The 27,627-nt window shown below is 39.6% G+C and overlaps 1 protein-coding gene across 3 annotated transcripts in view; it reads left to right on the forward strand.

The window, feature by feature from the left end:
* The window catches only part of atp8a1 (ATPase phospholipid transporting 8A1), a 176,896-nt gene that overhangs the window by 136,649 nt on the left and 12,620 nt on the right, over positions 1 to 27,627 (forward strand). For all 3 annotated transcript variants that reach the window (XR_008572804.1, XR_008572803.1, XM_054791080.1), the window contains 8 exons: positions 3,526 to 3,600; positions 5,649 to 5,771; positions 13,773 to 13,851; positions 15,661 to 15,722; positions 15,800 to 15,856; positions 16,883 to 16,990; positions 26,990 to 27,078; positions 27,230 to 27,322. Coding sequence is in view for 1 of the 3 variants with exons in the window: in XM_054791080.1 (XP_054647055.1) it covers positions 3,526 to 3,600; positions 5,649 to 5,771; positions 13,773 to 13,851; positions 15,661 to 15,722; positions 15,800 to 15,856; positions 16,883 to 16,990; positions 26,990 to 27,078; positions 27,230 to 27,322 (686 nt within the window). In the remaining 2 variants the exon portion in view is untranslated. The remainder of the gene's footprint in view (positions 1 to 3,525; positions 3,601 to 5,648; positions 5,772 to 13,772; positions 13,852 to 15,660; positions 15,723 to 15,799; positions 15,857 to 16,882; positions 16,991 to 26,989; positions 27,079 to 27,229; positions 27,323 to 27,627) is intronic.

Below are 27,627 nucleotides of genomic sequence, written 5' to 3' on the forward strand. Positions count from 1 at the left end.
CTGGAACCAATTAACCGCGACACAAGGGATAACTGTATATTAATATAGAAAAAACTGAAAACAGTGAAAGGTAAAACATTTTGCTGCATGCTTTCAATAGGAAAAAAATGGCGTCATCTGGTGGACAAATTCCTAAAAAAATAAAAGCCATGAGTCCAATTTAAAATCTTAATAAAGGATTGCATTCGTTTATGTTCAGATTAATGTGGGCTCAAAAATGTCATTTTCAATCATTTTCAGTGGGGCAGTTTTTGTCATGAGGAACAGATGTCTTTTGGTATTTTGGGTAGCGTTGCCATGTTAGTTTGATTTAAGGAACAGAGACAGTTCTAAAATGTTTAAAAAAGGATTATTCTTTGCCATTTTTCACCCATATTCTTTCAACACAGCCAATCTAACTTGGAAAAAATGGCTTAAAAAAACTGAGCGTCGCAAAATGTCCCTAGCATCTTGTTGATGTCTTTCACATGGATCAAGGTACAAATAATAAGTGAACCACATTGCTTTGCTAGCGTTGGATGTAGCATTGGCATTGTACATAGAACTGCCTCTTACAGGACTTAAGCATAACAACATGTACATGGATGTACAGCTTGAGCCTGTTTTTGCTCTTTTGCTTCACTTTCGACTTCAGGCTGTTGTGAGCTGTCTTGTGCTGGATGCAGGATGATTGATTGCATTGCAACGAATGTTTGTTCCATTTTTAGTGTCAGTTTTCATCCATTCGTGGCACATTTTCCTGGTTATAATCATGCGGTTATTTTTATAGTTAAAGTGAAGCACGATTCCCACTTTTCTAACAAACGCCACAGTTAACTAAAGAAGCGCAATGAATGGGGTGCTAGATTCAATCACACTCAAAGGGAAAGAGAACCATAGCAACTTCTTTCAAATAGCCAATCATGTCGGCCACTTATGTTTGATTGACACCTTGCCACGATGCCACAGAGCCCACTGACGGACAAGTGGCATTTATGAGGCCATTACATGAAAGCGTATTCAGTGGTTCCGGGGTGGCCGTGCTTCGCATGGCAAACGCCGCTCGTGCATGGACCGCCACATATTTTTGATACACATATACTTCTTTCACTCAATGGTGGCTTTGTGCATGAATTCTATTAGAGATTCTGCAATGCGATGCTTAAGAGCATCAGGGCCCTCATTGTTCGGGACAAACGTCAAGCCCTTCCAGAGTCCTGACACTTTTCAGCCAGGCTGTACAATCAATGATTTTTCATTAGCTGATGAATATGCAAAGAGTCTTCTAATCGCCTCGGCTCGCTCCCCTCCCCTCCTTGGCTTGGGTTTTCAAGATGTGCACTGGGGGAGAGAAGCCAGCCACACCCCTCCGCTGTGTGGCTGTCAATGTGGAGAAGAAAAGAGGAAGAAAATCCTGCCCGGTACTTCCTCTTAATGAGCAAATCAATGCATCTGTCCCTCGAGAGAGCTGAGAGACAGAGGACGTATTGGGGGGACCCTGAGGACCAGGCCAAAACACAGCAGTTAGTGCACGCTCTGAATAGGAGGCTGTTTTAACTTAGCACAACAATAAACAGGCCCAACCTCACATTGGGCTGAGCTGTAATTAATTCAGGAGTGTGACCTGCCCACTAGCTTCTCCTCGTTCAGCCTACCTTCTAGCAACTTCTTGTACTCACAAAACCTACTGCTGTAGTTGTAGAGCCTCACAAAATGGTGTGTCCACATTTTTGAGCTACAATGACTGGAAATAACCTGTGTAGCACCCTCTATGTGTTGTTTTTAAAATGCATTGGAAGACATGCGAGCATCCATTTTTTTTGTAACAGTCAGTGACTTGTCCGACCCGTGCCCCTGCAAAGACAGTTTGCTTGACTGCGGCCATGTTTTTCAGCCAAGCTTGCTCTTGTTTTGTAGAGCTGTCTGAGAAATTTCTAATTCAACTTTGGGGTTTAGTAACATTGTCAGAAAAATAATAGCACAGGCAACACAGTAGATGTGGATGTTTTGACATATTTTCACTCTTTTGTGTGCAGCAGTCGCTTCAGGAGTAGAAGAGTTGGCTTCCACAAACAAATACGAGCTTTGAGTGAACATTCCATGCCAGTGTAAAAATGCTCCCCTCTTGTATAAAAGCAACAGCCTCATGGTAGACTGCACCTGATGGAGGGGAGGCTGGGGTCTGGGTTCGGTGGGCGTGGTAGTGTAGGGGGGCCCTCATACACACACACACACACACACACACACACACACACACACACACACACATAAAAATCTATCCTGTTTTTTCTATCCTGGTCTTTACGGGCATGCCTTCTCCACCCTCAATCAAGACAGCTAAGGGGGGTTGCATGCATTCTCTTTCACAATTTAAGTGGTGGGATGAGGAGAGGGGGGCCCAGTGGCGGTGACGGGTGGGATCCCCAAATAGGTTCCGTCCCGATTTGTGGCAGCTCATGCCTTCATAATGAAGTCAAATGAAGCGAGAAAGTGCTTGCTTAGCCTCAAACTCTGCAGCCCTGATGTTCACCAGACGTGACTGATAACAACAGTCTGCTTCTTGACCCATCTCTGACTCACTGCTTTTTTTAAGAAATCATGCAAAAAAAGGAACCTATTTTACAATCAACACAGACATACAGTCATGTGAAAAAAGTAGGACACAAGTGTGTAAGTTAACACTACTCTTCAGCTGCTGCACGCTGCTGCACATAAATGGGTGAAAATTTGTCAAAACATGTGGCCCTACTGTGTTGTCTGTGCTATTATTTTTCTGACAAATACACCACACGGTGGCGCTGTTATTAAACCCCAAAAAATTGGATTGACTTGAAATTCTCACATAGCTCAATGTGCTGCACAAAAACACCCACTGTAACTTTCGGGCGTTTCACCAAATCACTACCAAATTTGGCACACAGATTTAGGGGACTGACAAGCACGTGTCTGTAAAATTTGAGTACGATTGGTAGAAAGGCATGGTCACCATCAAGCGAAATGTCTTTGGACATGACTGTGTGTATTTATTTGTGTAAAGCAATGTACTGCACACAACCGCTGCACACAAAAGTGTGAAACTTTGTCAAACCATGCCCCCCCTACTGTGTTGGGGCGGGGGGCTACTATTATTTTTCTGACAAAAACACCACATGGTGGTGCAGTTATTAAACCCATTAGTTGAACTGACTTGAAATTTCTCACATAACTCACGGCTATGTTCTACAGAACACCCACTGGAACTTGAAGGTGTTTTGTCGAATCACCATACAATTTGGTACACACTTTTATCGAACTGACAAGCACATGTGCCTACAATTTGAGCAAGATTGGTCTAAAAACATGGCCGCTGTGAAGCACAACATCTTTGCATGGACACGGGCATGGTCCTACTACTACAATAACTGTATTTGTTATTGTTTTAGTTGCTTCTTTGGGTGAAGCTTGCACTCCAAAATATACAACCAAATGATTGAAATCAGAATCACACATATTTTCTTATTCTTCTGCTATGTCACTCTTCACTTGTCTTTTTTTTGTCTCCCACAGATCTGGTTTGCGTTTGTGAATGGCTTTTCGGGTCAGATTCTGTTTGAGCGCTGGTGCATCGGCCTGTACAACGTGGTGAGTGTTGATAAAAAGCTGTGCTTACGGGGTTCCCCGCCAAAGAGCTGTGCTTCCAATCATCTCTTCATAGACGGATTGTGTCGCTAACATCCTGACAACTCTCCAGTGTGTTTACTGACCTTTTGTCAAAGCCCCAACCTCCCCTGTGGCCTCAACTATGTGACGAATGTGAAAGAACAACAGTTTGTTCTGCCCCAGGAAGTGTAGTTTAGCCAGTGCAGCTATGCTTGCATGATATTAAAAAGAAAGAGGAAGGGGAATCCCACAGGGCTCTATCATGGGGCCACTCCTAATGAAGTCATATTTCAAGTCTGTCAAGACTTGCAGTAAAAATCTGCATGTTTTTTGATCAGGGTGCAAGTCATTTATGCAGTTAAGTGGATATTTTCTCGCATTAATTCCACGATGAAGCACCACCTTAGCAGGACTGGGGGTGCAGTCTTTGACTTTGTGCAAATTCCTGTGGCTCCGTGGGAGTCTGTCGGAGGCACTGGTCTGAATCCGCCCCTCCATGGAGATCTTCCTCTGAATAAGAAAGGGGTCCAGTGGTGCATGTCGTGTGGACCCTTGCTCCCGATGGGCCCACTGAGAAGTCACACCAACTGACCCAGTGAAGCACCCCCCACTTTTAGACTCCAATACGAGTTAGTCAAGAGATGAGTTTTGCATGCGGGCGGATGTGAAGCATGAGCATTCAAAAGTGAAGAAACATGAGAGGTTTTAATGTCACTGCTCCTCCGTGCTGCACACGTACTGAATGGACCAAACAGAGGAAGGAATGAAGAGAATTCCACTAGAAATCTCAACAGGAATTTGCTTTAAGCTATATTGAAGATATTGGCAAGGGTAGCAATAACCAAGAACCACATACACATACACTGCACACGACTCAGCCTTGACCTTCAAGCTAACTTGATTATTCATATTTATCTTTATTCCTGTATCTTGAAGGCAGGTTTCTTTCAGTTTAATACTTTTAGGACAGAGGTTCCTAAACTTTTATTTCTCTAGAAAACATTTGATTTGGTCTTGCATTCCTTTTGTTCATTTATTTATTTGATAGGGACAAGCGTATGCATTTTATATGTCACAGACCATAGCACTTGCTTAGAGCCATGGCTTATTTCCAGTGTTCGTCCCTCGAAGGGCCTTCACAAAAACAACAATGACACAAACAATGGAAATACAATTAAAATGTTAAAATACCCGTATATACATAATATATATTACACAACACTTAAATGTTAGCACCTCTGGTTGGGAACCGGTTTGGGTCTCAGAATAATCCAGTTCTGCATTAAAAAATGTAATTAGATTTTCCAAAATTAAGACTGTACTTCTTAAAATGACATAAAATAATTCAAATGTAAATAAACAGTATTGCTATATTGTCAAAAATTTAACTATACTGTAGTTTAACACAAGTACACATTCGTACACTTGTTACATAAAGTACAAGTAAACAATAAATAAAATAAACATGAGTTCAGTGTCTCATGGTGGTTTGAATCCCAAAGGATGACATGTTTTTTAAGATGAGTTGTACATAAATGAGACATAGCTTGTGGAAATTTTGTGAAGTTCTTGTACCCAACCCTTCACAAGATTTAGGAGTGGCATTAAAATTAAACCAGGAAAAACTTAAAAACACACCAACCTCCTGATATGCCACTTCCACATCATGTAGATGATGTGTCCAACATTTTACACAAGTCTGAAAAGTTGAAAATGAAGGATAGGGCCCCTTAACTTGCAGATACGGTACTATTAGACAACTGTTTTTTTGTAGTGTGTGCTGCGTTTGCTGTGTGCAACATTTCACATCTTGCAAGATTCAATCCAAAAAGACAATCCTTTGGTGTTTCCCAGTATAGCAATAAGAAAAATTGCCATTGTACAACATATGTATAAGCTCAAGACAAATATTACACAATTTAGGACAGTTGAACTGAAATGAATTGTTTTTGGAATTTTGTTGATCTTGGTTTGCTTCCTATTTTTTTTACTCCTCCTTTTCCATACATGTGTTGTAATTTCTTGTCCAGATCTTCACTGCTCTGCCTCCTCTCACTCTGGGAATATTTGAGCGCTCCTGTCGGAAAGAAAACATGCTGAAGTACCCCGAGCTCTACAAAACCTCCCAGAATGCAATGGGCTTCAACACCAAGGTAAACCACTCTGCTGCACTTTATATTCATTTTCTCCTTCTCTTAATTAGCTTAATGGACAACGTGTGATGCTGGGGGACTGTTGGGATGGATAGTAGCGCGGTGGGGCCGTCTTGTTAAGATAGCAATAAAGACGTCTTCCACAGTGGGTAACAGTGGGCTCCTGTACGCTCCTCACAGGCGTGGTGACCTGCTTAGTGCTGCGTGGAGGTGGATTAGAGAGCGATTGGCCATGGGGGTCAGGGGCAGGCAGGGTCAGACGGCTGGAAGCGTTTGGGGGTGGAGGAGAAAGAAGAGAAGGCAAAGGAAGAGAGTGTGCTAGCGTTTGTCCTGGAGAATTATGCATTTTCTTTAAATCAGTATGATCAATGTGGCTTGGGGGTACATGCTAAAAATACAATTAAACAAGAAAAAAACCCAGCTAAAATAAAAAAAAAAAGCAAAAACGGCAAGGAAGAAGTCGAAATGTTGATGCTACAAATAATAATATGCTTTACCACCTATAAACACAAAGTTTATAGTTGTATATATATCTTCTAACTGTATAATATCTAGATTGGATTGGTTTTAGCTGTTTGTTTTTTGTTTTAAATTAAAAATATCAAAATGGCCCCATATCCTGTTTTTACAGTATTCTGCCCTCAGTGGTAAAAGTTTGGAGCTTCGAGAGTAATGGTTTCTACAGCAAATGTTTTCGTCAACTTTTCCAAGAGCAGACATGTTTTATTCTTTAGACAGCGAACTAGTTGAGATTGAATCAACAGTGCCTCTGCGGGTTGCAGCCAGGTAATACACTTCATTTCTCAGGGGCCTGTACTGTAGAACATAGTTACAATCCTCTGTTACATGAAAATTGTTAAAAAAATATCATATTGGGAATAAAAACTGCAATTTAGGAAACTGAATTCTCAATGAAGTACATTTTAATCAGGTTTTGTACTCAAATCTGAGTCATTTTTACTGCTTTTCCCAACCCTATAATGGACATAACTTACTTTTATGTCACTTTAGAAGAAGCCTCTCGTTGTTGTTGTTGTTGTTGTTGTTGTTGTTGCTGGCGCTGGCTTTTGTGGTGCAAGTTGTGGTCTTTTCAGGTGAATTAAAGCTGTTTGTGTTGAGATGAGAGGAGGTAATAAGCAGGGGTGTCCACTTTTTTAACAACCTGAGGTCACTGACGTATAAACCGGTCTTTATGTGGCTGTGGACTTTACACAGATTGCCACCTTCTTCTCTTGTATGTTCTTTACTTGGTTCCTCCCTTCCCACGTTGCACCTTATACACCTCCCAGAATATTTACTCCATAGTAATTGTAATTACTAGCTTTATTTTTGCAATTAAAAAAAGCTACTAAGTGTAAAATCTCTGCAGGACTATACAGGGTTCCCACTGTGACAAAAGATAAGTGTTTATTGGTTTCATTAGCATTCAGCGGGCTTGTTTGCCCCCCACTGGGTGCAAACTGAGGCTGCCACTGGGAGGCTAATTGGCATAAATGTGTTTGTTCAATGAACGATCATTTAGGCAGCATCTCAGCACCAGGGAAGGAACATTTTGGAAGGGTTTTGATTGCACTCCTGCCAGCCCTCGCTTGATGTGTTGGCGTTTATGCACACAATAGAGTGTGAGGTCATCCTGGGCGGGGTGGAGGGGTGCAGGAGGAGGGTGTGAGCTCCCCCCCTCCCAATTGGACTTTGTTTAGTGTGCAGGAAAGGTGAGGAGGTTGTGACCACAGAGGCCAACGTGTACAACAGGACTATTCAACTGGCGGCCCATGGGCCAAATGCAGCCCATGAATGACATCAGACTGGCCCACCACTTCAATTCAAGACTTAGGAGTCACATGTTTACAGCAGATTCTTAACAACGGCAAAGTGTGATTCTCATATGGAAGATCTTTGACTAGCCTTTTTGCAGAAGGTCCTTAAAAATAACAGAGCACTTTTGCCTTAAAGCATATCTTTGACTTTATGCAGTAGGTCCTGGGAAGCAGCAGAGCGTGCCTGTCAAATAGAGGGTCTGTGACTAACATTTTTGCAGTACAGTCATTTTGCAGTTTGAACATTGTGCCCTCAATCGCGTTTTTTCAAAAATGAATTAATTAATAAATGACCGCTGTTTTGTGGTTGACTACGACCTATTAAAAAATATGCATAATAAGCATATATTTTACATATTCTTCTTCTAAATTAAGCATTTTCACGCATAAAATTGACTAAGTGAACTAAAATACAAATATAGGATTAAAGCACGCTGATGAACTGTAGTCTACACTGGTCACTAGGTGTCACTAGTAATACACACCAGACTTGATCACAATTTGTCAACAATTCAGGTTTGAATTATCTATCACACAAGAGGCACAATAACAAAACTAATAATTATCATCATTATAATCATAATAATTACACGGGTACTGTTGTGGCCGTACTGCAGCTAAAACGCAACTCTGAATCCCAAACATCACTTCCCGTCAACATGTCAAGAAGACATTTTTTGAAACACATGCGAGCACAAGTTTTATTTATGTCTTAAATGGCTTATTTTCTTGGATTATGTCTACTATATTGGGTAGTGCCCTAACCGTTTGTAGAAGCTATTTACGCAAAATAATTTGCGTAAATTATTTATAAATAAGGAATCCTTCACAGAAATGTATTTATCACGGTCAGGTCTGGTATTAACCGCTATGAATGAGGGATAAAAAAATACAAATAAAAAATAGCATAGGATTTTTGACAAGTCTTTTGGCAGGAGACTCCTAAAAACAGCAGAAAACTCCTGTCATTTATAGGATCTTTGACCAGCGTTAACATAGTGCTTGTGTTTTAATTCATGTTTTTTTTACTTTATTTATGACTATCATATGATGAAATTAATTTTTTTAAGGTATAATAGGCTTGCGCTGACATTATATATAAAATATGATTAATAATGAAGGGAGAAGTCCCTTAGGCTTTCCAAAAATGTGGCCCCAGAACAAATAGTTGAATAGTTGTTGTGGTGTAGAAGCTGTAAGTTATGGTTCTCCCCCACTCTTCAGTCCTATTTAAAGCACTGCTATTGAAACCTGTGACAATCTGACAAAACGACCGCTTTTCAAGGTTAGCTACTTGTCGTGATTTGTGATGGATGGTTTTGCTGAATGAGAGCAAAAGTGTGTTTTTAAAATTCTGCATTGCCAGAGAGAGGCCAACGATCCCAAATGTGACAATTTAAGTTGCGGTTGTGGCGTTAATTTCTCTGCAACAACACTAACGTCTTGGTCCAGTGTGGAGGTTTTTTTTTTTTTGGCAGAATACATTTCACGCTAATTTCATGCTACATGGGCCATTAGTGTTTTGCTTGGCACCGTCTTTGTAGAATGTATATTTGAAGTAGGTTCGTTTTAGGGGAAAGACTTCATGTGGAGGCATCATCCTTACACAGACACAGACACAAGCTTTGGTCCACACCCATTAATGACCTTTAATAATTACCATGACAACTTTGTGAGTGCGTTGACACCTCACCCGTTATTTAGTTGTCTCCCAAAAGGACTGCTTCCTTATTCAGGGAACTCTTTACCAGTCAAATACCTCACTAGGCGTTGGGAGAACCTCACCTCACGCAGACAAATAGTTAATCATTATAATTATAATAATAATTTTATGATGATAAAAATAGATTTTAAACAAAACATATAACAAATCAACAAGTAATTAAGTAATATGACAAGTAATATGACGTTACATTTTTTTATTTTATTCAATATAATAATTAAAAACCTAGCCAGCCATTACAAAAAAAACTTGTATTAATATTAAAATAATAATAATAAAAAAAAATAAAAACAACTTTTATGAAGAAATATGTCAATAAAATCCAGTCATTGCAAGGGTAGTGGTAATATTAAAATAATAAATGATACAGAAATTAAAGAAAATACATAAAATATATATAAAAAAAAAAAAATTCAACAAATAATTAACATTTCTAAATTAGTATACTGATAATAAAAAGCCAGCCAATAATTGCAAACAGTAAATATTTATATTATGCTAATTAATAAAAATACATAAATGAATACATTTTACAAATAAAATAAAAAAAATATTAACCTTATAATAAAAAGAAGAAAGAAATACTATCATAAACGTAATACTATAACTTTATAAAAAAAAATTAACCAATCATGCAGAAAAAATATTAGTATAGGTACTGGTAATAGTAATAGCCTTATTAAAATACATAAAACATTTTTTTTTATTACACTAAGTCCACAACTAACGAACACAATTGGTTCCAGACGACCGCCCTTATGTTGAATCGTTCTTAAGTAGGGGAAAAGGTAATATTACCAATGATATAGGTACTACATCTACGTGTATACATATACAGTATATGTGTATGTATGTAAATATGAGTTTGGATGCAGTAGTAATATTAAACGAGGATAAATAATGAAAAAAAACAATAATAAAAATGATATAATAATACGTAATGATAAATGTTATTTACCTTTGAAGAGGAGTCGCCGAGCATACGTCGTTGTGGAGGAGTTGGAGGAGGAGTTATTGAAAAAAAGGACAAATCGTCGTCGTCGTTAGACTCTTCTAAAAGAGGTAGTGTTCTGTTGGTGGTGTAGAATTAAGCAGGCCTATTAACTCTTCATAAACTTCAATCACACGCTCTGTCCGGGTTGTATAATTTAGCTTTCTGTTTAGCTTTACACTGTATCTCCCCAGCGTCTAACTCTTCCTGTGTTGGTCTCATTAGCTCTAAGGCTGCATTAGCAGTGTCACAGTGCCCTCTACTGGTCAAGAATGTATAGTAGCAGTATAAATATTGATTGAGCGACTGACTACAAGGTAAAATAAAATAAAATATAGATCAGTCGGCTTGTGTTCGTATCCGCGAGTGTTCGCTAGTCGGGTGTTCGTAAGTTGGGGACCTAGTGCATTTTCATTCTTGCCCTCTCTCTCTCTCTCTCTCTCTCTCTCTCTCTCTCTCTCTCTTTCTCTCTCTGTATATATATATGTATATATATATATATATACACACACACACACACACACAGTCAAACCTGTCTTAGCGGCCACCTGTATAGAACGGCCACCTGCCTATCACAGCCACTGAAAATTCCCCCGCAGAAAATTTGCGTGTTATAGACTCTGTGTATAGTGGTCACCTGTCTAACGCGGCCAGCGGCCACCCATTTTGTATCCCTTGGTCAATATCTGACCACATATAGCAGCCAAAATGCCGACTCAAGCAGAAGCTTCATGCACGAAAAGGTTTTGTTTTTTAAGCAATGAAGCCGTCGTGTGTAGACTTTAATTACTGAGTCCTAGCTCAGTCACAATCATTCACAAGATCCACACAAACTGTCAGTTGTTCAACATAAAAAAAGCCATCTTCTTTGGAGCTTGTTGCAGACAGTGACACTGTTTATTTCCTGGTGTGAGACAATGTGCACCTGTCAATACTGTAATGCCCCTTGTTGTGGGGCACTTTAATTGCTATATTAACAGCAGTTTGTTAACCTACAGTAGTAGTTCTTTACAACTTTTATCCGCAGTCCCACAGTGCCCTCTACTGGTCAACATTCAAAATGGCCGCCAACCTGTCTATAACGGCCACCTGCCTATAGCAGCCACTTTTGCCGTCTCCCCTTAGTGGCCGCTATAGACAGGTTTGTTTATATATATATAAATACATATAAATACATATAAAGTCTGAAACGGTTCACATGGATGTATTGAACCGTTTCGGTTGTGCATCTTCGGTTCGGTCCACTTGCATACCATTTTGGTTATATTTTATGCAATTTTTCTCATAACATTTATTACTAGAGTGATTTAAGCGCTTCACGCGGAACTATAGTCCTGGGCGAGTTTCCGCATGGACGCCTCTGCGTGTCGGACACTACCGACTGATGGGAAGCAACGCTCGTAGCTCGCAGGCGTGACAAATGACATCATGGCAAATGCAAGCGAGAAGCCTGAGCTGGAAGACCCTCCCATCTCACTGCGGTCTCCTGTTTGGGAACACTTTGGCTTCCTTGTTAAAATTAGGGATGGACAAAGGCAAGTGGATAAATCCAAAGTTGTGTGTCGACATTGTTCCACGGATATTGGGTATGCTGCAGGAAACACGTCTAACATGTTAGCGCACTTAAAGCGGCATTATCTGGCAGTGAACGTTACATCTAAAAGAAAGAAAACCAGCTTAGTGCAAACACTGATAACTCCAGCATATAAACAACCTCTAGCAAGCAACTCTGATCGGGCCAAAGCAGTAACACTTGGTATTGGAGTTTTTATAGCCACGAGATTACGTCCATATTCAGTTGTTGAGAATTCTGGCTTTAAGTACAGTCATGGATAAGATGATTAGCCCACCCTTGTTTCTTCAGTTCCTTGTTCATTTGAATGTCTGATACAACTAAAGGTACCTTTGTTTGGACAAATACAACAATGACCACAAAAATAGCTCATAACAGTTACATTGTTTGATAGTACAATGCTATAGCTATTCATGTAAGAACTTAAGTGATTTTGGTTATCATCAAGAAAACCATGGAAGTTGCTCGATATCAGCTCTTAAATTGAAGTCTTACTGTATGAGAATATTTGTTTTTCATCCTTATATTTGTCCAAAAAAATGTACCTCTAGTTGTACCAAGCATGTGATTAAAGTTCTTGAACCTCGCTATGAAATACCATCACGTCCTCACTTTAGCCAGAAAGTTTCCCAGCACTTTATGAAAAAGCTAAAAGTGCTGTTGTCAACGAGCTATCACGTGTCCACTATTTTACTTACTACAGATGGTTGGACTTCACACGTAACAGAGAACTATTGAACTGGAACTGTCCTTTACATTTAGCCGCAATGTTTAAACAATTGTTTAAATACAACAGTTTATTTTATTCGTATTTTTCTATTTAAAAAACTCAAGAGTCTAATTTACTTGAAATCTCACCCAAATGGGTCACTTTTATTTATTTAAAAAAAATGTTTGCATTTTTTTAAATAAAAGAATTTGAAGTCATTTTTTCCTCCTTTTTTGTACCAAAAATTAACCGAACCGAGCATTTCAAGAAACTGATGCGAACCAAAATTATTATATTTAAAAAATTTTGTATATATATATATTTAAAACAGGTTATAAATCCATTTCTAAAGCTTTGGGACTTCAGCGAACCACAGTGAGAGCCATTATACAAAAAAAATTATGCAAAAAAAATTACCCCAACAGCGCAGCGAGGACTTATCCAAGAGGTCACAAAGACCAAAAAACAAAAAAAATGAAGACTTTGGAGTAGGCTAGTCAAAGTCCTGACCTGAATCCTATTGAGATGCTGTGGCATGACCTTCAAAAGGCGCTTCATGCTGGAAAACACCCCAATGTGGCTCAATATCAACAATTCTGCAAAGATGAGTTGAATTGAATTCCTCCACAGCGCTGTAAGAGACTCATTGCTAAGGGTGGCCCAACCAGTTATTAGATTTAGGGGGCAATCATTTATTCTCCCTTAATAATAAAAAGTTCCATTTAAAAACTGCATTTTGTGTTCATTTGTGTTGTCATTGACTAGCACTTAAATTAGTTTGATGATGTGAAACATTTAAGTGTGACAAGCATGTAAAAAATAAGAAATGAGGATATACTGTATATAAGGTTTACCAATACAAATGTCAAGGCAATAGACCTGTTACCTTCTACACGACTTCTTTTTCTCCTTGTGAGATACATATTAGTGTGCTTACTTCTCACTGCCAATTCCCCCCCACCCACTATACAACGTGTCTGTCAGCGGGGTGGCCATTGAGCGAGGGGGCCCCGACAAAACCTCCACTTAGCCTAGCGCTGGGTTAGCACAAAGGGTCCAGGTCAGAGGTCACCTGGTAGGCAGGAGCTCCACACACTCTTTGTCTCATGCTTTTTTTTTTTTCATTCTTTTTCTCTCTTCTTGGAATTTTCTACCATCTCCAACCCCCTCCTCTGTTTTTTTTTTTAGGTTTTCTGGGCTCATTGTCTGAACGGTCTCTTCCACTCAGTCATCCTCTTCTGGTTCCCTCTTCAAGCCTTCCAGCACGGTGAGGCAACGCAGTCAGCATCACATACTTAATTGGCACTTTGCACATACAAGCGCCTGCCGGTGAATTGCAATCACGTTCGAGGAGTAGGCCTGTCGCAATAAAAAATTTTGCTGGACGATAATTGTCCAAGAAATTATTGCAGATAAGCGATATTATTATTATCATTATTATAACATTATTTTGAGACAATTTTTCATTAATGTAATGATAGTATTTGGCATAATAATGTAAGTACATTGTATCACCAGCAATTAACTTACATTTCTCCAGCTTAAATAAATTAAACAAACATAATAAACAAAGACAAGAAAAATAATGAAAATAAAATTAACTCTTAGCGTCTTTTGGCAAAATTTGCGCATGAATACAAATCAAAGGCAATCACAGTATTTGTAATTTTGAATCAGCGTCACTTATGTTATTGTCTGAATATTGACCAAAAAACAGAGAAATAATCTGGAAATACTGTGAAATTCACATTGTGTAGCAATGCAGACATCAGGTCATTTGCACATACACTTCCTTGATTCACGTTTAGCAACACTTTGTGGGTAATACACTGTTTATGTTTAATGGGGTGCATCGCTTTGTCAGAGTTTGGTCAAAGTATATGTTTTGGATGCAGCAAAATGCGGTGTTATACTTTGGGAATCATGGCAGCTGAAACATTTGTATATTTGTTTGATTGTCTTTGTCACAAATTTTTTCATGTCACAAAATGACAACGCGGAAATGAGTTGAAATTGACGTCAGATTGTGTAGTCTGTGCGTCATGACCATTAAAGTAACTGCACAGTCGCTGGTACTCCTTTCAGGAGAATCACCCATTTGCATTTGCTTACTTGTTACCCCTCACAACGCTAACTTGCAGCATTCTGTGTGTGCACTTGCTAGCACCCCGCTGTCATCCAGCCAGCTTGGTAGAGCGAGAGAAGGAAAACAAACACACATGCACATTAGGGGTGGGAATCTCTGGCCACCTCACAAGAAGTGCTATTGTGTACTTTGCAGTATCTACTTTATACATACACACTGTAACTCTGCACTTGTCCAATGTAGTAGATGCCATATATCACATAAAACAACTTAACATTAATGAGTGGGACAGCAGGACACAATCATTAGCAAAACTAGCATAGCTATGTGAGCTAGAGTGCTAACATTATACACACATTTTAAAAGCAACATCATGCTAGGTTAGCTTATTTGCTGCAGGAAAAACAAAATGATCAGACTTGCAGCTCCCACGTCTGGTGCTGACTGACTGATAGATCGGCTGTAGTTTAAGATGTATAGCGAAGCCTGCCCTCCGTTAAGTGGTGGGCGTATACACAGGCTGGACTCATCTTTTATCCGAATAGCAGAAGTGCAACTGCTACGTTTTAGTGCGGAGAGAATTGAAATCCTTGAGTCCTGAGCCATGGACCACACAAGCACAGGCCCGTTCCCCGAAACAAAAGACTCCTTCGCTGAGATTGACAGTTCTTCAGCGAAGCCTCAATGAACTCCAGACAGGGGGAGGTCCGGAAATAAACGGAAAACGGACTCCCTCCTCTCAGTTTAGACCATGTGTCAGAATTTCAGGATATAAATTCACTATTTTGGACAAAAGTCTGTTAAGACATGTCGGACAATTGTATCCGTCCAACTTTGTGGGAGCACTTTACCATCAGAGCCAACACTCATTAGCTACTGAGTGGAAGCCCTGTATGGTGTAATGACATGTCCCGATACTTTTGTCCTTCTTATGTAAGCATCAAAACAACCATTTTTTTTTATCCTAAAAGCCTTGAAATGCGTTCACAGATACAGTGTTTGGCAATGGAAGAACTCCGGACTATCTCCTCTTAGGAAACATGGTTTACACAGTAAGTACACTGATGCTCCTGCTTGCTAATCGTGATACCTTTTAATTCCATCTTGCTCTCATTTGTGCCCCACACAGTTTGTGGTCATCACAGTTTGCCTTAAAGCCGGCCTGGAAACATCATCCTGGACTATGGTATGTGTGCATGACGTACAAGTATTAGGACTTTTTCTTGTCAAATTAAAATATTATTTACGTCGTAATATTATGCTCATGCAGCTACAACTTTGTTCTTGAAGATGGCAACTTTTCTCATTAAGTTACAACATTTTTTCACATACTATTAAAAGTTTATTGATAGTTATAACTTTTTCTCATGAAATGATAACATTTTTCTGTAATTCCTTTTTTTGGTCATGTAATGTTCATTCTCATTAGATGACACCCTGTTTGATAATACGACTTGCTGTCACATCAAATTACAACGTCTTGTAATACTATTGCCTTTATTCTCAAAAGATGATGACTTTTTGTCACATAACATGACAACTTTTCTTATAAAAATGCAAATTAAAAAAAAATACACATACAACTCCATTGTCATACAATTTTTCCATACTTAAAATAATAAAATTTGGATTTTATTTTTAATCATAGCCGTGCTTTATTCTCATTTTTTCTTACTTTATTCCTCATATTACAACTTTTTTCCTCCTGAAATTATAACTTTATTCTCAGAAAATTCCATCTTTTTTTCCATACTACATTTATTTTCTCATAGTCTGACTTATTTTTCCCTCTCAATTTATTGGCATTCATTTAGAAATACAACCTGATTCTCATAGCATTAGCTCACAACTTTTTGTTGTAAAAATATGATTTTATTTATACAAAATTGCGACTTTATTGCCACAATATTCAGACTTTTTTCACAAAGAATTACAACTTAATTTTCACAAGAGTTGAGTATTTTAAACAAAAAAAAAAGTAAAACATTGTTCTAAAAACACTGACAAATTCATTGTGAAAGCGTCATTCTCATGTTGTTTTTTTCATATAACATTCTGATAATTTTTGTCTAGTAATTTATCTTTTATCTAATGATTATACTTTTATTCCTTCGCATTAGTGAGTTTTTCTTCTTTTCTAGTTTTTTTTTTTAAATATTTTTTTCTTTTCAGTTTGGCCAGATTACTTCTTTGACACTTCTGTTATTTGCAGTTCAGTCACATCGCCATCTGGGGCAGCATTGTGCTGTGGGTGGTGTTCTTCATCATCTACTCCTCCTTGTGGCCCCTCATCCCCCTGGCCCCCGACATGTCAGGCGAGGTAAGCATCGTTATGTACGACCTGTGTTGCCTCAGCGGTGACTCTGTGCGGCAGACGCTTGCGAGCGCTCCTCCGTAAGGAGAACCAGAGGCTCAGGACCTGTCAGACCTCCGGCTTGTATTGCATAATAACTTAATTGGTCCAATTAGGCGGCTGTTTGTGTTACGCCGGCCTCCCTGGGCGCTGAGTATGCGCAGGTGACTTTGAGTCTGGAAGGAAAACAAAGCGAGGCGAGCCGTGTAGCTGGGCTCCGACGTTCATGTCACAGGAAGCAGTTGACCCTGAAAGTGTTGTTTCTTTTTGTGGGCCTTGCGTCTTCTTTCTCTGATGGAACTGTCAAGTCCACAAGTGATGTTTGCCAGTAGAGTTTCTTTTTTTTTTCTCTATATATCCTTCCTTCGTCTCAATCACATGTAGTATTACAACATTTTTACTTACGGAATTTTAATCTCATATAATATTATGACTATTTTTTGTCATAAAATACAGCTTTTTTCTCATAATAGGACACTTTCCTCATACTATTCCAACTTTTTTCTAATAGTATGACGTTTTCCTCTTTGCATATACAGTATTATAAGTTTATTTGTGTAAAATTCTGGCTTTCTTCTCATATCACAACTTCCTCACATTATGACCTTTTTTCCTCATGACATTTAAAAAAATTCAAACTTCATTCTCATAATATTATGACTTATATTAATTGATAAAATAAATGTTTTGCCCTCATATTATGATCCATCCATCCATCCATTTTCTATACCGCTTCATCCTCATTATGGTCGCGGGGGCATGCTGGAGCCTATCCTAGCTGACTTCGGGCGACAGGCGGGGTACACCCTGGACTGGTCGCCAGCCAATCACAGGGCACATATAGACAAACAACCATTCACACTCACATTCATACCTATGGACAATTTAGAGTCGCCGATTAACCTCACCTGCATGTTTTTGGGAATGTGGGAGGAAGCCGGAGTGCCCGGAGAAAACCCACGCGCACACGGGAGAACATGCAAACTCCACACAGAAATGCCCAGGGGAGAATTGAACCCATCGATGATTTTAAAAAATATAAATTTTAATTCTCATGTCATCTATTTCTTGTAAAATGACTTTTTTCTCACATTATGACTTGTTGCTATTTCAACTCTATTTCCATAAAATGAGAACTTTATTGCCATTTATATTTTTAAAAGTACAACTTTATTCTTATGATATTATGACCCTTTTGGTCATAAACATATAACTTTTTTTTCATATTAGGACATTTTTTTCTTGACTTTTTTTCCTCATGCTATTACATATTTTTTTTGTGAAATGAAGACTCCGGCTCCTGAAAAAAAAGTAAAACTTTGATCCTCGTACTAGTTATTTTTACTACAACTGCATTTTTGCGAGATTATCGCCTGTTTTTGTAAAATTACAACTTTAGTTTTTATAAAATTATGACTTTATTGTAATTCTATGTAACTCGTGTAACAAGTTTATCTCCATAACATTATGACTTTACTTTCACACTTTTGTGCTACTTTTTTCTTATACAAATGAGTAATTGAAGATTTTTCAAATTAGTTTATATATTTATAATTATTTATTATTTTATAATTAATCATCAATACATGATTTTTTTTGTAAAAATATTTTTCTATGAATTCTCATGAAATTGCAACTTTATTGTCAGAAATTTTTACTTTTTGTCTCTTGACATGACCACTGTATTTTTTTATTGGGACTTTATTCTCATAATATTCAGACTTTTTATCTGTAAAACGTGAGGTCAGAGCAGTATTTCTAACGTATAGTTATAACAATACCATAAATTCCGGTGTCTAAGCCTCACCGGTGTCTAAGCCACACCCACTAAATTTAAAGGAAAAAACAGATTTGGACATATATAAGCCGCACTGGACTATAAGCCACACATGTCCACGTCAAAAAATATTGTGGTGTGTACGAGTCCTGACTTTTAAACCTCTTTTAAAGAATTGCAAACTATTTTAAAGTTTCCCCATAATGCATTTCGTCTGAGCAAAGCATTCATTGGAGGACAAGCAGCATAGAAAATGGATGGATGGACGGATGGCGGTGCAGTGCTGCCTCTGTCCACAAGAGGGAGTCAGAGGAGCCTGGAGCCCAGAGGGAGGCTGACATCATTGCAGTGCTCCGGCAGGCATCAATGAATGCTTGTTTTCATTTGAAACTCATATTGGTACATGTTTTTATATTTCTCCGGTATTCCTTTTGAGTGTTTAGTTGCTGTGTGATGACTTTAGTGTTCTTTGTAATGACACCGTGAGTCAGACTGTTATATTGTTCTACTGTTATATATAATGACCTGCCGTTTTTAATGGGTTGACAAATTCGTCATGAGTGCACTGATAGCTCGTGATTGGCTCCTGCTAAAGAAAGAGCGACTGTTTCCTCACTGACTTGCGAGCGGCAAAGTATTTAAACAATTAGTAGTAGTTCTGGAATAAAGATGTCACAAGATTCAAACTTAGCCATGAATTAGCCGCACCGCTGTAAAAATAGGGTTCAAAGTTTACGAAAAAAAAGTAGTGGCTTATACACCGGAAATTACGGTAGTTTTATTATTATTGCATTATATTTTATTTTTAACATTTGCCTATTGTATTGGATCTTACTAGATGGTACAGGTGAACCCAAGTATGTGTTTACTTGCAACATGCACTATCATGCAGCTGTGTGTGTAAGTATAGTAGATTCGCCTGGTGTTGCTTTCATCCCCTCCCTGCAGCACTCCATTGAACACACTAACGTTGTCCTGTGGCAAGCTGGTAACCTTACACACCACACGACTTCCGACCTCTTTCCCTCTTTGCTCCCCAGTACATCATCAAACAAGGACACGTCTCTCTTTCTTTCTTGCTGTCTTTGTGTGAAACCTGAAACTGCATCACAGAGAAGCTTGTGAAGAAGCAGGATCATGCCTAAGACTTGACGCTGGGCCACATCTTCTAACCCCCTCCTGCCTCTACGTCAGCTTCAGTCTGCTCATACATCTTCCTCTCTTTGCCATCTCTTTTCTCTCTCTCCTCACACCCTAGTTGATGCGTCAGCTTTTCATCCCTCCCCTCCGCCCCCTGCTAACCCCAATATGTCAAAAACAGCCTGAGGACACCAGAAGCCCTCCTCTTTCTCCGTTCGTCACGCACACATTCATCAATGTCGGGCAAGATTTATATTTTTGGAGTGTCGTCATGACTGGACAGGTGCAGGATCCATCATCCACCACACAAAGTCAGATATATGATATCAAATGGTAGATTATTGTATGTCTGCTGGGCTATTAAGTTACATATTTAAAGCCCCTTTCACTCAGGGAAAAACAAAAAATAGGTAATTATTACAAAATAAAAGGCGGGGGGCTCAACGTGATTTGATTTTCATGGTGCCCAGAATTCCTGGCTGCACCCCTGCTGTTGGCTATATGACAAAAGGAACCATAAACTCACCTTAATTTAGGCAAACATGTATTTTACTTACTTTTTCAAGAGAACATATATCACTCGTGAAACCTACAGATGATGAGACAACTTCTTTCAGCGGACTTTGGCTGCGAGAGTCTATTGATGGAGCTCTAGCAGGACTCCCAGGCAGCACATAGGTGGGCTCCAAGTCAGAGAGCAATTGGCAAACCTGGTGTCTTCCTCCACTGAGAAAGGCTGGTCAACTAGTCCTATTAATTCAATTATTTTTCGGGCTATTTGCTTAGCCATCTGACTGTCACGCACATACAGGCGAGCAATGTCTGCCGTTTTGGCAGCGCTAGCTGCCGTTTGACTGATGCTGCACTGTGAGCTTGGAAAACTCACCGTACTCTGTCAAGTGTTTGTCCATATTAAATTAAAGCTTTTTAATGTGCTTTTTATTTTTCATTTTATATCACTCTCACAAATGGCAGGTAAGTTCCACACGGCAGGCATGTTTGTTTTGACTTTGGCACGCCTGCGCAATGTGAAGGGTGGGGGACGCTTCTCCAAGACGTTAAAGCAAGGCACTGCACACAGGAATCACGACAGGTTACAGGTTGCAATAGTACTAGCCAGACGTGATCGACCACCGATCAATATCAGACGATTTCTGTAGAAAAGCATGTGATCGGCATCACGTGCTTTTCCATGGAAATCGTCTGATATTGATCGGTGGTCGATCGATCTGAGCATTCCTAATGAAAATCTCTAGCATCCTTTTGTCTTCGAGAGACAATGTTATGCGCCATAGTAGTCTTGTCTTTACTTTAGACTTGATGGAAGCATTGTCTGTAGTGGCTCAGCAGTCCGATCCTGGCATGACAGTCTTTGCCGTGTCGGGTGCCTCACTTTCCTCCTTGCTCTTCTTTCCTCGAACTGAGCTTTTTCAGAAGCTGGAACAAACCGCTCATGTTCGTGTTCATGTTAGTCATGAAGACCAATGAATCAAAATAACAATATGCATAATAGAGGAAAATCATGTCAACAAACTGCTACAGGTTCATAAATCTTATCACCCATTGACCCATGCTGGCGAATGTCACAAGTAAATGTGAAAGCAATGGCGATTTTTGGTTTCGGTTATGTCGACAACCGCTCATGTTGACGTTAGTCAGCCAGTCGGAGAGGCTTCAACGTAAACAGGTTCCATGTAATTAGATGAGGCATGGTTGGAGCTTACAACTAATTATCCATAAGTTATTGAGCATTTTGAGGATATCTGTATTACATGTAGACTAGCATGTCTTCCAAAACATTTTGACCACAACCCATAGTGGGCGCCACAAACGTCATTTATCATCAGATTGTGTCCTGTTATTCTTCTCAGCTATTGATTCTGTACCGCACGTGAAGCGGCAATAACACACTGTAACTGTTAGTGACAAAAGCCGCCCTGGTCTTCTCCAAACACTGTAAATCAAACCGCTGACTGCTAAATGTTTGTGTAGAAGGTTTGCTGTCTTTGTTGGAAGACACGCGGCGTGGACGGACGAGCCCAGCGAGAAAGTCTCTGTTTGTTTTCCCCCGGCGGAGCTCTTTTGTGGCGTTATTGGCAGGTTTGTCGGTGCCTGTGTTGTTTTAGGGGCCGGGCCTTGTCGACAAGGCTGTCAGAGCAGTATTGAAAAGGAGAAGATTTGTTTTCACTTCATTTTTTTTCAAGAGAATATCTCTGTTTGCTGTTTGTTCATCATCACAGACGTTCAAGTTAATGTTGCAGAAGATATGACATTATTTGACCTTATTATACTGTGATCGAAGCCACTGTATGCCTTGAAATGGGGTACATTGTTAAAACATGGAGGAAATAGTACTATCATGTTTTGGCTGGGAGAAATTTAAAGTATATATATCAATATCTGTGATCTGTGTGTGTGTGTGTGTGTGGGTGTGTGTGTGGGTGTGTGTGTGCATGTGTGTGTTTTTACTAGTTGACCGGAAGAACTCATGATTTTTTATTTTTTATTTTTTTGCTGCAACAGTGTGACTGAAGTCCAAATTACTTTTTATTAGCAATATTTTTGACTCATTGACTGAGAAAATATTATTCTTTTTTAATTCAACAATGTGAGAGCTGCATTAGATTAGTTTTTAAAATCACATTTATTAACTATTATAATGATTGGCTGGGCAAAAACAATGTGACAGGATTGCAAATAATGTTTTATTTTATTTGCATTGTTTTTGACTGATTGTCTGGGAGAAATCATATCTTGTTGGCTGAACCATTCTTAATTTAATTTATTATATTATTTAATTTATTATTTTAAATTTTACTGAATTAGAATTATTTCTTGACTGATTTGCTGGGAGAAATATCATCTTTCATTTTTTTTACTTTAGCTCCAACAGTGTGATTGGGGGCTATGTTCCCAAAAATGGTTCCTTTGGCCAAAGAGCTAAGTCTTCAGACACAACTCTTAATTCATCAATGAACTTGATCAAGCAATTTCAGTAGAAATTGTGCGTGCATGCTGAAGCTGAACTGAAATGTAGCATGAATGTTGAAATATCCTAAAAATGTGTTCAAATCTATTCACCGACTGAGGATCGAACGAGCAAACATCAGGCTGGGAGACCTGAACCATGCCACCTTGCACAGCAGCAAGTTACATGTGAAGATAAATGTAAAATGAATTTCCATCAATAGGGGGCGACAATGACGTTGTCTATTTTCAATGTCACAGAAAAATATTGAATTATGGAGAATGTGGGGAATTTTTTGAAAAGTCCTGATCGATAGCCTCTGTGTCCCAAATGAGCTCGACATTTTGATGTTGGAATGGTTTGAAGCGGTTGAAAAATGTGGGAGTAGTTAGTGGACAAAAAAAAATTGGCGGAATTTTGAAATGTTGGAATGTAAAAATGGAGAATGATATGTTGAAATGTATAAATATGTTGAACAATTACACGAGGATCAAACCAGCAAACATCAACTATGTCACCCCAAATAGAATAAGTGGAATTTACAGTAATTACAAATGGTAAATTATTGTTACAAGTTTTTATTCCAATTGTTTTCAGCAGACCGAAAGAGGCGGAATTTGAAATATTAGAATAAAAATTTGACGTGTCCTGAATTAGCTGAACATTTTGATGTTGGAGTTAGCAGACCAAAAACGAGGTGGAATAAGAAGTAGTCGAGAAATAAATAGTTAAAAAATGTGGTACAGTTTTTAGCACTCACACAAGCTACAATGCCAACTTTGTGGGAATAGCATAGGGCCTAGGTTCCCAAGGTGGGGTACGCCAATTGTAATTGGGGTACATGAATAAAAATGAAAAACAATTAGCAACTAACACAATTAGAAGTGCATCTGAACGCCTCACGGCGCATGGAGACTGGAGCAGAAAGGAAACACAGCACAAAGTTGGTTATAGCTCTGCGTTCATCATATGAAGAAAAAAGTCAGTTTGATGATGATTTTGTACATGTTTAATCTGCGAAGATTATGTTTATATTGGTGTTCCAACCCTCGCACGGCGCAGCGGTGAAAACCTGTCACTGTGAGTGAGCCGCTAAAACGAGGCTTTATCGTTGGTTGGTTGTATTTTGTACTTCACAAACTGCTTTATCATGATTGTTAAACTTTCCCCTTCAATTTGGTATTATATTAATGTGCAGATTTCAACTATAGCCATCGTGAGTGGACAAAAAACCCATTCAAACGGAAGGATGCCAACATCAGACTGGAAGAAAAGATATGTAGGATGATTACTTATCTATTTATCAGTGCTCATGTGAAACTTTAGCAAAATGTCACCATGCAAAATACACGTTTGACCCGGAATTGCTACAAAATGATTTAACCAATTAATTATGTTCAATTAATTATGTTCAATAAAAAGGTATATGCTTTGTACGTCTGCAGGAGTAGGGGGTACATGGCTTCAGGTCAAATGTCTGAAGGGGTACGCCACTGTAAAAACTTTGGGAACCACTGGCATAGGGAAGACCCACGGTGTCTTGTCCAAACACCAGCGGACACCACTGTCCAAACAAGTCAGACAAGATTATTAGTTTGTCCCAAAAGTACACCCACACCCCTTTTTTTCCAGGACCCCACTCACCCCATCCAAGTTCCCGAGGGCCCCCTGGTATGAGGCGGCGCTCGCGCCCACTGACACCGCCAGGCCCTGCTGGCCGCCGGGGAGCTCATGTAGATTCCTGAAGGCAAACATTTATTGTTGCTTTGTTTGCTCTTTGGGTAAAGTTCACTTGCTCTAAAGGATGATTATTAATGTGCTGATTTATTTGTCAAAAGCTTCTCCAGACAGCTTAAACACTGCCGTTTAAGACAGAACATGAAAATAATCAAAGCAACTTACAAGAAAAACAGGCTGAATTTCCACGTGAATGTGGGTAATTTAAAAAATTGACATAAATGTATGGTTTAATTTGCTCCCTCGCCTCTTTACGTCATCAAGGGAGCTGCACAGAAAAGCTCCATTCATCCATGTCGCATCTCAAAGACATTTTTGATTTGCTGCCGTTTTGGGGTTTCCTCCCGTCGCACATCAAAGCCAATTTGCAGCTAATAGCGAGCACAATCGCTCATTGAGCGAACGAGGCTGCTTTGATACTTTTGACACTGATGGTGATGTGTTTATGTGTGTGCACGCATGTGTGTGTGTGCGCATCATGGGGGCCCCCTGTGTGTGTCACATTACAGGAAGCGCAAAGCTAAGGTGCCTCCCACCCCCCAACCCCAGCAGTTTGTACAAGCGGTCCATCACAATGTGAGGAGCGCTCTTTGACACGTCACGACAGAACGTTTCAATGCAGCCCACCAAAGTAAACATGCTCCTGCGCTGAAAGATGTCTACTGCCTCCCACCCCTCCCCCAAAATACAAAATCTTCTGAAGCGCCGCCATTCCATATAAAAACATTTGCTGACATACATACTTAGTGAGGAAAGATAGCGTCTGCTTTGTAGATTTAGATACCGCTAATTAGTTTTGCATAGGGCCGGGTGTAAAATCGTAGTGGCTGTTGGCACCCTCCTAACGTTTTTTTTTTTGTTGTTTTTTTTTAGAAATAACTCCACAAGATGGCAGTAGCTGCATTTGAAGTATCATGAGTAGTCAAGCATCCAACAGCTTTATCTACCTCCGCATGCACTTTAAAATGTGGCTACTCAGCTGTTAGTGTGCAAACTCATGCGCGTTAGACTGCACCGTGCTGCTGTATTGTGCAAAATACATGTGGAAAAAAAGGGGTTAAAATTAGCCAAAACTTGCACCCCAACTATGTCTCATATGCTATTATTTTTCTGACAAATACCCCACATGGTGGAGCTGCTATCAAACCCCTACGTTTTACACAGTAAGTCGGCAATTTCTTAGACAGCAATACAAAACACCCACTGTAACTTTAATGTGTTTGACCAGATCACCACAAAAATTGGTACACACCTTTAGGGGATTGACAATCACACATGTGTAAAATTTGAGTAAGGTTGTTTGGAAAACATGGCCGCCTTCAAGCAAAACGCAGTGGGACTTACAACTGTCCATAAGTCGTTGAGCATTTGTCTACTGGTTATAGAACTTTGAGGATATTTGTTTTACATGCATCCTGGCATGTCTTCCGCTGCACGGTGGTCTAGTCGTTAGCATGTTGGCCACACAGTCACAGTCTTGAGATCGGGAAGACCTGGGTTTGATTCTCCCTTGGACATTTCTGTGTGGAGTTTGCATGTTCTCCCCGTGCATGCATGGGTTTCCTCCCACATTCCAAAAAACATGCATGTTAGGTTAATTGGCGACTCTAAATTGTCCATAGGTATGAATGTGAGTGTGAATGGTTGTTTGTCTATATGTGCCCTGCCATTGGCTGGCGACCAGTCCAGGGTGTACCCCGCCCGAAGTCAGCTGAGATAGACTCCAGCGACACTAATGAGGAGAAGCGGTGTAGAGGATGGATGGCGTGTCTTCCAAAGCTTTGTAACCACAACCCATAAGGGGCATCACAAATGTCATTGACAGCCATGTAACATTTTTCTTTCCGCTTTCTCATGCGCCGCACATCATTATTAACGTTAAAATGAGGTTGAAGTTTTGGAAATCTCTCCTGCTTCCAATTAAGTCCTCAACTATAATTACAACATTTACGTTAGAGAATTGGATAGAATTCCCTACTGGATCATCAAAAAAATGATCTGGACTATAAGGAGCTGCTTTCAGGTGAAAGACACACCGCGCCCTCAATCCTTCACAGGTACTTCCTCCACCCGGGAGGCCTGAGGGGGTTGTGGTCCAGACAAAAGCATGGTATCATTTAGTCACGCCAGATTAGGGCTCTTTGGCTCCATCTCCCTCAGCGTTTCCACAACACGACTGTTTGTTTTGGCTCGTCTTTGTCATGCATGCTTCTCATTAAGGGCCACTGAAGAGGATGATGAAGGTTGCCTGTTATCAGGTGTTTCTTCCTTCTAAGAGCTCTTCTTGTTATCTGATAGGCTGCTAAGCTCTGATTGTCTTACAATGACCTGTGTGTGTTGTCAGGCGGAGATGATGTTCTCGTCGGGGGTCTTCTGGATGGGCCTGGTCTTCATCCCTATCACCTCGCTGGTCTTTGACGTGGCCTACAAAGTGTGAGTCTCCTCAGCAGGAAATTCCTCCTGAATCTCCTCCTATCTTCTCCTTCGACTTGTTTGTTTCGGCTGGCCTTTGATTCAGTCCGCATCTGCACTATATTAAAGTCTACTCAGTGATGTTTTTTTCTGTCTTGATGTTTGGTTACAGGGTGAAGAGAGTGTGTTTTAAGACGCTGGTGGATGAGGTGCAGGAGCTGGAGGCGTTATCCAAAGATCCCGGAGCAGTAGTACAGGGGAAAAGGTACGCAGCACTTTTACTTCACGTCTTTATGTCTTTTTACACACTAAAAACAAAATGAATTTGACCTCAGGAAGCAGTAAGTGAGCACAGAGACCACATAAACACATTTTACAGAGTTTAAAAAAAAACATGAGGCTCCACTCACACTTGTGTTTTGGTACTCTGGTCTGTACCAATAGTAATAAAAGATACTTGGTATGCATTTTTTAGCGGTGATGCTGGTAGTGCTGTCATGTGACCACATCCTGCACAGTAAAGAACATACAGTATGTATAAAGTAAGCTTAACTTGCAAGCAGACCGAGA

Source organism: Dunckerocampus dactyliophorus, chromosome 11, assembly GCF_027744805.1.
Source record: "Dunckerocampus dactyliophorus isolate RoL2022-P2 chromosome 11, RoL_Ddac_1.1, whole genome shotgun sequence".
Classification (NCBI taxonomy): Eukaryota; Metazoa; Chordata; class Actinopteri; order Syngnathiformes; family Syngnathidae; genus Dunckerocampus; species Dunckerocampus dactyliophorus.